Raw genomic sequence first — 12,068 nt, forward strand, 5'->3', positions numbered from 1 at the left:
ATAATCCTTTGTGTTTGCCAGCTTCAGACTGCTAACATGATTGCAAAAAAAAATGCAACCATGACCTCTGACGATATTTGCAGCTTTGATCATTAGCAGGACAGTTTGTCTTCTGAATGCATCAGACAAGCGTGGATCAGTTTATTTAATTGTCCTTGTAGCTTAGGAAAATGAGGAAGCAATATGTTTGTTTTAATAAAACATCACTGTACCTCCTGTTATGACCAGATCTGATTAGGAAAATGGCAAACCAATCAGATTCTGTCAGATTGAAATATTTCTTCTACACTTGGCAACCTCTTAAACATTGCCACAGATTATAGAACAATTGTAAATTATTCAGTTATCCATATCACAAATAGCTGTCTTTCCTTTTAATTGCTGAAGAAAAACAGGCCTTCGGTAACTAGTTATTGTATGCTACAATACAAAACAAATTACCAATAACCATTCCTAAACTAATACGTGGCCAGATATATTGTTCCCATAGCAGTTTGATATTTTCTGGTTTTCTTTAATTCTGTTTGATCTTCTACCTCTTGACATCAGTTGGTAAATCCGCAGAAATCCTTGTTCTTGAAGAGTTTGCATCTCAGGAAGTTCTCATCTTTGCCTTCTGATATAAAAATAACCACTCCAGCAAGTAGAGTCTCTCCAAATAGAAACGAGTCAGGGCTGCTTGATGACCACTACACAGGCGCCCGCTCTCCCGATATTCAGGGAAGCCATCTGTGGCAAAGATTAAACACAATTAAAGAAAGAAGTTACTTTTGTGGGAAAAATACAAATTGTAATATATTTTAAACACTTTCATAAATGAAAATCAAATTTTTTTTTATTTTTAAATTTAGCTTACAGTGGTACAACAAAAATGGAAACAATGAAAATGTCTTTACAAAAGGGGAATGATTTGTTTATCAAAAATTTAAAAACCTGTAATTTGTGAAATTTTAATAAAAGTTATAAAATATTTATTGCTTTTTGGGTAATAGACCTGCTATAGAAGTTTCCAGAAAATATTTATTGTAGAATTTGCATGGACATACTTGTGAAGATATTTTATTGTGATAGGCTAGAATAAATTGAGATGAAATAGCTATTATACTTACAGAAATCATTTTGAAGTAATTTCCTCTGATATACTAAATTGAATGTGTTACTTATTCATTCTGAAGATAGGCACACAATGAAATAACTTCAATATTTTGTCATGAATAGGCCATAATTACAATTGGTACAGAGCTTATTTTAAGAATTTCACCTTATGACAGTCATTGAGATGAGAACTGAGATCTTTAAAAATAATCATGAATATGAAATTGGCAGAAATGTAATAAAAACAATAACCATTACAAAGTTGTAATGAAAATTTATTCCATGGAGTTAAGCCAAAATTATAATAATGTGAGCTTTTTCATATCAATGATTTTTATTACATTTTTCTAAGAATAATTTATGTACATGAAAATTTCAGGGTAGACTAGAAATTGCTGGATTTTATTTCAACCTGAAAAGAAAGTAAATAATATGTAAGAAATAAAATAGTGAGGAGTTTAATAACTTCAGATCATGCACATTATCTTATTGATTGAGAAAGAGCATGGTCTTACTCTTGAAAAATAAAAATTATCACCATTATCTGCTAGTTATTTAAATGTACTATTGATTGGTGCCACCCCTTTGTAGATTAAAAAAAAACACTTCCCATATGATATTTTAAATTATTTTTATTTAATACATTATTTTTAAAAGCTCTTTTAATGTAACATGTTTTGTCTTTATGACAGTTAATTGCTCAAAATGAGAAGAGAAAAAGGGCATGTGAATATGCTGATAGTACATTGTGTTAGTACATTAAGAATAATTTTTACAGGTCACCTTAATAGTCTCATCATATATTATTATCTTTGCATGACAGGTGTGTGAATGGAGTGTTAAGAGACAATATGTAAATCCCATAACATCACATAAACAAACTGACACGTGTCTGAAAAGTGTGCGCACTTTCGATTGTCTCTTAGTTCCTAATGATTTTCAAGTGTTGTTTGACATCATAGTAATCTAAAGAACTGTTGTAGACCACTCTGCCTCGTTTTAGAAATTGTATCTCTACCCCTTGTAGCTAAGGGCGAGAGACAGCCTCTGGAACGCCAGCCGCAGGAGACAAAGCCTGTCTCTGGTAGCAAACGCTGCCTCAGTTCCTCTCCCTGCCCCCAGAGCTTGGTAAGAAATCAATGACGGGTAAGACTTGCTGATAAACCTGTGAAATCTGCTCTGCTAAGAGTGCTTTCATTCATATGATAAAGGTCCAAGAGGAAATGAGTATGTCTCCCAAAGTTTCTTCAACTCTCTTCCTGACAGACGCTGACTCTGAAGCCCACTTTGTAGAGGGCTACACAGATCTCTTTGTAATGTTATCTACTGTTTGATCCTTGCCACCCTGTATTCCTGTATTACAACCCAATAAAAGGCTATGGAAGAAGGCGCTCGAGGCCTTTTTCTCCCCAGAGAAACTGGCTACAGCCCACGCCTCCATCCCCAAACAGATCTCATCTTGTCTCGGCCTTATTTACTCATTCATGTGTGTCCATGGCACCAGGGGGACGCTTGCGAAAGAAGTCGCCCCCACAAAGAACTTTTACAATACATGTGCTCTAGTCTTACGTAGTCATATTTTTGCAATTTTACCAAAATCCTCTGGTGTTCTTTTAATACTGAGAAATACTGTACCTCATTTTCTGACAAAGTATAGAGTGAAGTGCTTCACATTATATCTACATCTATATCTCTATACACATATACTAGCATGTGTTAAAATTACTCTCTGCTCTTTCCCCCCCAAATATGCTACTCTCATGTGCTTCCCATCTTATTGAATGACACCACTATGCTTAAAAGAGAAACCCAGAGCACGTTGGTGACCCTTAGTTGTATCTCCCTCAAATTTACATCCGAACACTCATCGGGTCTATTAGTATTTCTCCAAAAAATTAATTACTCCCCTTCCTACTGCCTTCAGCCTAATTCAGGTTACAATTTTTACACTGAGTATAAATAGGATAAAAATATGACACTCCAAGATATTACACTTTTACTGTTGTTTAATTTAAATTAAAGGTACTCGAGAGACAAGCAGTTGCAGGAAGGAAACTCTTACCCTCCTTGGTTGCCCTGACATCAGGAGATAAATCTCCCAGGTGAAAGGTATGCAGCTTGTTCCAAGAGGGTAGAAGGTATCCTTATCAATAGAGACAGGGAATTTAAGGCCACAGTGCCACATAAGCGAGCCTATTACTTCTTCACTCATTTACTACCCCAAGCCCAAATCCTTTTGTCTTGTCAACTTTTCACAAATTTGTTGTTTCTGTGTCTAAATGATATAAAAGCTTTTTGCTTTGGTAATTTTTTAGAATTTTATAATTTCGTGGAATTCCTTTAAATACAGATTTAAGTTTGTTTTCCTCTTGTTAATCTGTTCTATGTTAATTTAATTATTAGACAAGCCAAAGAACTTAGAAAGAGGGAAAATTTTGCACCCTTGAATGGATTAGTAAAATAATCTTAACATATTTCCTTGACTGTAATCTTGTCTTCTCCTAATCATTTTTTAAATCCTGTAAAATGCAATTCTTTTAAAACACAGTTCTGATTATTTACTTTTCCTGATTAAAATTCATTATTAACTTGCCTTCAGTGTTATTATAAAGTAAAAATTCTGTAACATGGCTTTTGTCCATCAGTCACACAGACCCTGTTTTTCTCTCCAAATTCAATGCTCATCACTTCATTTCTTGCCCAGTGAAACATGCCATACATTCCCTTCCTGTGGCTCCTTGCAAATTCTGTTTCTTCACCCACTCCCCAAGTTTTCATCTGGTTAGGTGTAACACATCTGTCAGCCTTCATTCTACAAATCATTTTCTGAAGGAAGGTTTCTGTACCCAACACATTTAGGTTCTATTAAACTGCTAAGTATTTCCCTTACCACATAATTTATCATGCTATTTTAAGCATTTGATATATTCTACATACATTACAAATGTTCAAGAGAGCTCTTGTTTTTTTCCCGTGGTCCAACTCTATCTATCTGTCTATCTATCATCTATCTGTCAATAGATGAGTATTGATTAGATAGTCATATTTTTATAGTTTGTATAAAACATCTATGTATGTTATATGTATATTAAACATGTTTATATAATCTGTATATATACTATATACAGATTACACAATATGTATATTTATATGTACTTATATATAATCTGCCTTGCTCTTTCTCCAATCATATACCTTTCTTCCTTAGATGATAACCTGAAAATTTGGCCAAGACACCAATTAGAAAAAAGCAGCTGGGAATATAAATATGTTACCAGGCTTCTTTTGAAACTCATTCCCAGTATCTGACATATTTATTGTGTGCAAGTACACTAAATCCATGCACAACAGAGCAAACTGCTTTGCAACAATACTCTCAATTTATATCTGAAACATTCACACATTTCTCACCCCATGTCAGCCTTTGGGGACATGATGGTAAATGCTACACTATCTTTGTTTCTTTGCTGCAGGTGGATGCAGCATGAGAGCACCATGATCGCAGAACATGAAAGGGTTGTTTTATCCAGGCTGGGAGAAATTGAATAAAGCTCTTTTTCTTTTGTCTTGAAACACATTTATATATTTTTTGAATAAAGTGCAAGGAATAATCTTGATGTTAAATGACAAAGCCAAATGTACTGAAAACACATATATGCATGCATGTGTTCTCTGTAAAACTAAGACATGAATCTGACAATTGCTTCCAATCAATTTCCATTATTTCCAAAAGCTAGCTTGAGTAGTTTTCAAAATATACATCTTGATTTTTCAATACAGTTTGCTTGTTAATTCTAATACTTATCCATTTGGTGGTGTCAATGAAATAGGATACACAATTAATTTTTGTCCATTTATGGGCTAATAAAGATAAAGTGACAGGAGTTATTCAGCAAATACAATGATTTTTTTTCTGTTGGCCTGGAATCTTGCAGATTATCCCAAGAATATCATGTGGGTCTTCTGAGGGTCCCCCAAGGGTCTTAAAATATAAACAATAAAAGCATATGGATGGAAAATCTTAAAGTAATTTAACAGCTTTAACATCAATGTTTATTATACTAAAATAACATCATTATAAAACATTTTAAACACCACTTTGCCATTTGTAAGATATTACATTTTCCAAAAGAGAGTTATAAAAGTCAGATGAGGGAAAGTGGTTTTTAGGAGTCTTTTACATATTATCACAGCACATATTATTCTAATTTCGACTTTAAAGGAATACTAAGCATAATGGTTCATCATTATAAATATATAACAAATATATAATATTTATATATCTATAAATATATAAATATAATAAATATATAATACATATTAAAGGAATACTAAGCTTAATGGTTCATTATAAATATATAATAAATATATATTTATCTATTTATAAATATATAAATATAAATAATTATATAATGGTTCATTATATAAATATAAAAAATATAAATATAATATATTATACTAAAGCATATATATGTCTATAAACTTCTTTTATTTAATATTCATTTGTGAAAGCAGCACATTTAAAATACCATGAACTAATATATTTCTTTAGCAAATCAACAATCACTAATTCATGCATTGCTCCCTTTGTAAACGCTAAGGGCCCAGAAAAGTAAGAATTTAAAACATATACTCTAATATTTTAGAGCAATCATTACCAGCTTCTTTTATATTTTCTGCTCTTTAGAAAAGGAATGCTACTACTTTCACAATTAAAGTAAAACAGAAAATTGCAAGACCTAGTTCTTTGAATACGTCTATTTTTTTCCTTCTCTCATTCTGCCTCCTCTCTTTCTTCTTAGCAAATTTTATCTATCCTCACTGGAATCAAAGAGTTTTCTCAGAGGGAAGAGTAAGATTCATAAGGTCAAGTACTTTAGCCTGTCCATTAGGAGTTTGGTTTTGTACATAGATGCAGCTTTTCTAAATATTGTGTTTGAACACATATCTAAACTGGGACAATCAAGAGAGTATTGTATCTTTAAAAATTAAGTATTTTTAAAAGAAATTTATTTCAATATGTGTTCGAGTTTTTCAGGTAAATTTTAGTCAAGTTCTGTGAGGAATATAAAGAGATGAGGTTATTATTCTGTTTCGACTAAAGAAGGCTATGGAATTTCACTGCACCCATTCATAGGAAGGGTTTCTTTGTACTGTGTTCTGCTTTTAGTTTCTAATAAGGAAGCAAAAAAAGAAAAAGAGAGAGAGGGATTGAGATACATGGAAAAAAAGAAAAAGGAGAAATTGAATATGAGGGCCCAAGTCTGAGAATATCATATCCATTCCTTTCACTATAGTTAAGTTGTTCTGCTCTACTTGCCCCCAACACTCATACATCCCAACAGAAATCCTCTAGCGATATGAGTAGAATGGGAATGTTCTTGTATGGTCCTGCATCTCTAACTACAGGGTATATTCAAGAGGTAATGCTGCAGCTAATATCAGCCAATCAGCCATCTTCCACACCAAAGCAACGGTCCAGGGGTAAGTGCTTTATACACAAGAATCCATTACAACCTTTTGCTATTTGTTTCTTACTTCACAAATAGTTTTTTTTTCTGCTTATGGCTGCAACTATTGCTACTTGGAGTTTCTGTCCCATGGAAAATTTCTCTGCAGCAGGTAACACTAGATCTAACATAGTTGAACAAAAATGGGAGGCAGAGAGTTGACTTCTGCAGCCTTCCATCCTCTTATTCCGCTGATCTCTAAAATCAAATAGTCTCAAAGGAACAGGTTAGGGTTTTGTGAATCAATATATTCTATATTTATTTTTTGCTTTAGCTAATTACAATTCAGTTTCTGTTCTTTGTCATTACTTATAATAAAGTGGAAATCCCACTGAAACATGAATGCCACTTTTTAATATAAATTTTATTAAAGTATAGCATATATGAAAGTACACAAAACATCTAATTTAATGAAATTCTTAGAAAATGAACACAACAGATTAAATCAACCACTTTGGGTTCGGAGTAATTTGACTAGCTGCATAACTGTATGTACTCCTCTCCTCTAAATAGAGCAAATAAAATATATTCTTATATTTGAAGTAAATTGTGATGGCAACGATCTTACCTGTGTCCACTCATTAGTTTGTGGATCATAAGATTCCATGGTATTGAGGTATGTCTGCCCATCATAGCCACCAACAGCATATAATCTGTCACCAAGGAGACAAACTCCAACAGCATCTCTGGGCATACTCAAAGGAGCCACCATGGTCCATGTGTCTGTTTTGGGATCATATCTAAAATGTAAGGATAATAAGATGTATTCTAATCACATTCAGATTGCAAACTTCACTATATAAATGATACCCTTTCAAAAGCATGCCATGAAAGACAAAACCAGTGTGTTCTAAAAGCTCATTTATTTGAGCAGGTGCCTAAGAGCTATTATCCATAATGCCTGGCTCTCTAAATTTTAATGTATTTTAAAATATACCTAAATTCTTACATATGTAGATGCAGTCATGTAAAAAAATGAATATAATGATTTCTTTCCATGAGGAAGTCAGATATGTAAGTCACTATTTACCACAGTATAAGCAGAGTGTTGTGGTAATGAAGCAAAAGTAACTGTTGAAAATCTAGGAGGAGAAACACAGTGAAGATGGTGGCCAAGTAGGTAGAAGCTGAGTCTTCTTGCTCATGCCCCTAGCACAGATTTTCAGCTGACGTTTTAACAAGTGGCCTGAACAGGACTCATAGCTGTTATGAATTTTCAAAGCCAAGGAGTATAGAGGAAGCTTTGCATCATTTGGTAAGAAATTTTATAAGTCTAAGGGGAAATACCCTGTGCAAGGTGCTGGCAGCAAGGGAGAGAACAGGTGAGAAAATGCAGTTTAGTAGCTCCTGCTCCTCCTGGAGTGGTGGGCTTTGTTCACACACATGACCCCCAACCCTAATCGGGAGAGACTTGGGAGGATATATGGAGTCTCAGAGACTCAGGCTGCACACACACAGCAGGCAGCACATCCATAGCTGCAGTGCCAACTGAGAGGGTCTAAGAGAAGAATTCTATCTTCTTAGAACTATCAGAGGCACTGGCAGGCTGTGGCTAGCCCTGACTGTGAAAGACTCTTTGCCTTTTGGGGAAGTCCAGTGAATGGAGAACCAGACAGTTGGCTCAGAGCTGCAGTGTGAGTGCCACATAGGGACTTTTTTAAAAGATAAGAGCGGAGGAGTGGCTGAGCAGGGGACACACATACAGGAGCAGCTGCCCTACTAACAAAGAGGCCGGATTGAAAGCATGGTTCATGCCCACTGAACCCAGCTGGCCAGGAAGAGTAAAAGGCTGCATGGTGAAGAGATTGTGGGGCCCCACCCAGTGCTGCTGGCATAAGGGGGGCTGTGCACAGAATGGAAGGTTTGGGTCTGAGCCTCCTGTGACAGCAGCAAGCTAGGAACTGGATGAGCTAGAGTAGAGAACCTGAGATTCCTTCCAGCCAGGCAAGACCACTCCAACTGCAGTGTACAAACCTCTAGAAAGGGGAAGGCATGCCCACTCCCCATCTGCAGGACTGCAAACTTCACAGAACAGTAAGGCCAGGCTCCCCCCTTTTGGGTACATATCCACAGGGGAAAGAAAGAGAATTTCCAAAGGATCCCTTTATGAATTTTTATCAGAGGCTATGCTGGCTCCTCCTTGGACCCTATGCCGCTGAAAACAGCACAGAAGAGAGATTAGAAACTGGTACAGCAACAAGTATTCAGGGACCCACCGAACCTTGGCTCTTAGAGTTGCTGTCAGCACAAAGCAGTGTTACTTCCTACATTTCACCTTGGTCTTCACGGGCAGAGCGTAAGCTCTGTATCAGGGACTTAAAGTTTATAGCCCTCAGGCAAGAGAAGTATCAGTACATAAGTGGTGGCTAAAATTGTCTGTGAGGTGAAAACTTGCGGAAATTATATAGTAGTCACAGAACAAAAGTTAGTTGGTCATTAAAAATCCTATTGAAGTTTTTGAGGTGCCATTAATCTTCAAGCATGGTTATTTCTACATCTTAAGGGTAAGAATCTTAAAATATTTAAAATTGTTTTAAATATAAAAACATTATTTTATGGCAAATAGAATTAAAAATGTCCATTTTTCTAAATTCATATAGGCAATATTCTGCTGGAAAGCAAATTAAAAAACAAAGAAATGCTTTGTAGCCAGGTATGTTTTACTATAAAACAACACAAATAAGGAAACAAAAAAAGAAAAAAGAAAAAAATGAAACATCTCAAAGAGTTTTTAGGTTTCTAGTAAATGAATTCTACAATCTATAACTGAGTTGATCTTAGTAAATTATTTGTGAATTACAGGTGACAGGTGGTCACAACAAATAATTTTGTTTTTTTTTTCTGTAAAGAAAACTGACACCTTACCAGGTATCATTAAGATTATCAGTTAAAATAACTTTATAATTAATATTAATATCTATTTCTTCTTCAAAGTTATCTTGAGATTTAGGGTTGCTTCCATTTTCATCTAAATCATAAGACCAACTTTTTCATGTATATACATTGAGAATCATAATCCACAAGTGTTTTTAATTTAATGACTGCATTTTACCCATAAATTAATTTAGAGCAGAATTTGTGCTTTTATAGTTTTCAGTCTTCTAAGCCATAAATATGGCACTCCCCTCCATTTTCTTAGGACTTTTTAAGCTTTTCTCAAAATGTTTTATTTTCTCTTTAGTGGCATTGCATATGCATTGAGAAATTTGTGGGTATTTTAAAACTATTTTTAATAGTGGTTTTATATGTTAATTTTGTTATTTATTGCTTACATGTAGAAATACAATTAATTTTATGTATTGAATGAGTATACAGCAACCTTATCAATTCACTTATTAATGCCAATAATTTCTTTTAAAAAGGTTTTATTTATTTATTTTTAGAGAGAGGGTACAGGAGGGAGAAAGAGAGGGAGAGAAACATAAATGTGTGGTTGCCTCTCTCGTGGACCCCACTGGGAACCTGGCCTGCAACCCAGGCATGTGTCCAGACTGGGAATGGAACTGGTGACCTTTGGTTCACAGCCCTCACTCTATCCACTGAGCTACACCAGGCAGGGATCAAATAATTTCTATTTAAATTCTATCTAAATTATCACTAGATAATTCCTTTGTAATTATTATTTTTTCCTTTTATCATTGGCTAGTTACTCTATTAAAATGTTGAAGAACAGTGGTATTGGCAGCCATGTTTTTTCTCTTTCTAATAAAAATTTCAAAACAAAATATTTTGATATCTAACTGTCAATTTTTGTACTATTTTCTCATCCAAATTTGGTGAGATTTTTTATTATAATGGGTGTTTATTTTTATCTTTACTTTTGCATCTATTCAGATGTTTATTTTATTACCATATTGAGTTACATTGGTTAACTTTTCTATGTTAAATCAAACTGTATTTCTGGAATAAATTCAAATTTGTTGAGATATACTCCTTTTGATTTATATATGTCTGATTTGCTAATATTTCTTTCAGATATTTGCATCTATGTTCTGAGAAGGTTAGCTGGCATTATTTTTTCTCTTGTTTTTTCTTGTATAATATTTATATAGTTATATTTTTATAAGTCTCTTCATTTCAGCTAACAATTCAAATGATGGTATAAACATATTAAAATAATCTCATTATTTAGTCTACAGGATATACTGATACCTACTTTTTATTTCTTCTAAAGGTATTTGTTCTTTTTTTCTTGACAATTTAGCATGTAGTTTATTAATTTTATTGCAAATGTTCAGAGAAACACCTTGGGCTTCTTTTAAATTCTCTCTCTAGCATGCCTTATTTTCTATTTTATTAACATGTTTTTCTCATTATTTTACTATTGTATTTGTTTTTTGTTATAATTATTATAACTTCTTGAGATGGAAGCTGAAATTTTTGTGTTTCAGCTTTTTAATTTGTTAAATACATGAAATTAGGTCTGTATATTTCTCTGTAAGAATTTCTTTAGCTACATTTCATAGAGTTTGGTATATCATATTTTCATTATCATTCAGTTCAAAATATTTTCTAATTTGAGCTATGTATTATTTAGAAGTATGTTGCCTAATTTCAACTAATTAAATATTTTAAAGAATTACCTTTGTTATTTATTTCTGGGTAAATTCTACTTTGATCATAATATGTTCTATGAGATTCCAAGCTTTTGAAATTTGTTGGTGTTTATTTTATGACCAGAAGTTGTAAATTTTGGTAACTGTGCCATATTACCTAAAAATATTATATATAATAGTAATCAATACTGAACTACAATTACTTAGTTCCTCCCCCAAAGTTATATGTAATGAACTAAAATGCAGAAAGAAAATCATTCCTATTTTAAACATACGATTATCTACTCTAAAAATTTTAATTATTTGAATTATCTTAGAAGAAAGTTGGTTCTATAAAACATAAATATATGGAAGTTTGCCATTTTCTTAATAACTTGTTTAATGGACCCAGCTTTTGCACCACACAGATCTGCATGGCCTCTCTGCCTCCATGGGCCTAGCTGGAGAGGCCTTAGGGAATATTCACTCAGTATTATGATCAGTAGACTCTGATGTCTTTTGGTGCTCATGTTTCCACCCCTAAAATGGGCCCACAAGGTCAGCAAAACCTGTGAAAGGGGAGGGGCTGCAAATCAGATCTGTGGGACTGTTTTCCCTAAGGCTGAGAAAAGATTCAGGTCACATGATCTCATTAACTTCCCACAAGAAAAAGGTTGAAGGAAATAGGCATTTTTACATTATTTGCCAAGTGATTGACTATATATATTCAAGAATTAACTGATAAGAAGGAAAGCTGTAAAATTAGGATGAAATAGAGATGCAAATGTATCTGATTTCAAGATGAAAAACTGAAAATAACATGGTATTAAAATAAATTTGAATTTGCTCCTAAAAATAAAATAAAATAAAATATAGATGATAATTACTGATGTTTGCTTTGCTGGTTCCCACCTAATGAAGCAGGCCC

The 12,068-nt window shown here is 33.7% G+C and overlaps 1 protein-coding gene across 2 annotated transcripts in view; it reads right to left on the reverse strand.

The window, feature by feature from the left end:
* Positions 1 to 669: 669 nt before the first annotated feature.
* The window catches only part of KLHL1 (kelch like family member 1), a 326,182-nt gene continuing 314,783 nt past the window's right edge, over positions 670 to 12,068 (reverse strand). For both annotated transcript variants that reach the window (XM_053665578.1, XM_053665576.1), the window contains 2 exons: positions 7,174 to 7,345; positions 670 to 729 (listed from right to left, as the gene is read on the reverse strand). In XM_053665578.1, coding sequence (XP_053521553.1) covers positions 670 to 729; positions 7,174 to 7,345 — 232 coding nt within the window. The remainder of the gene's footprint in view (positions 730 to 7,173; positions 7,346 to 12,068) is intronic.

Source organism: Artibeus jamaicensis, unplaced genomic scaffold (genome assembly GCF_021234435.1).
Source record: "Artibeus jamaicensis isolate MK-2021 breed Jamaican fruit bat unplaced genomic scaffold, CSHL_Jam_final contig_415, whole genome shotgun sequence".
Lineage (NCBI taxonomy): Eukaryota > Metazoa > Chordata > Mammalia > Chiroptera > Phyllostomidae > Artibeus > Artibeus jamaicensis.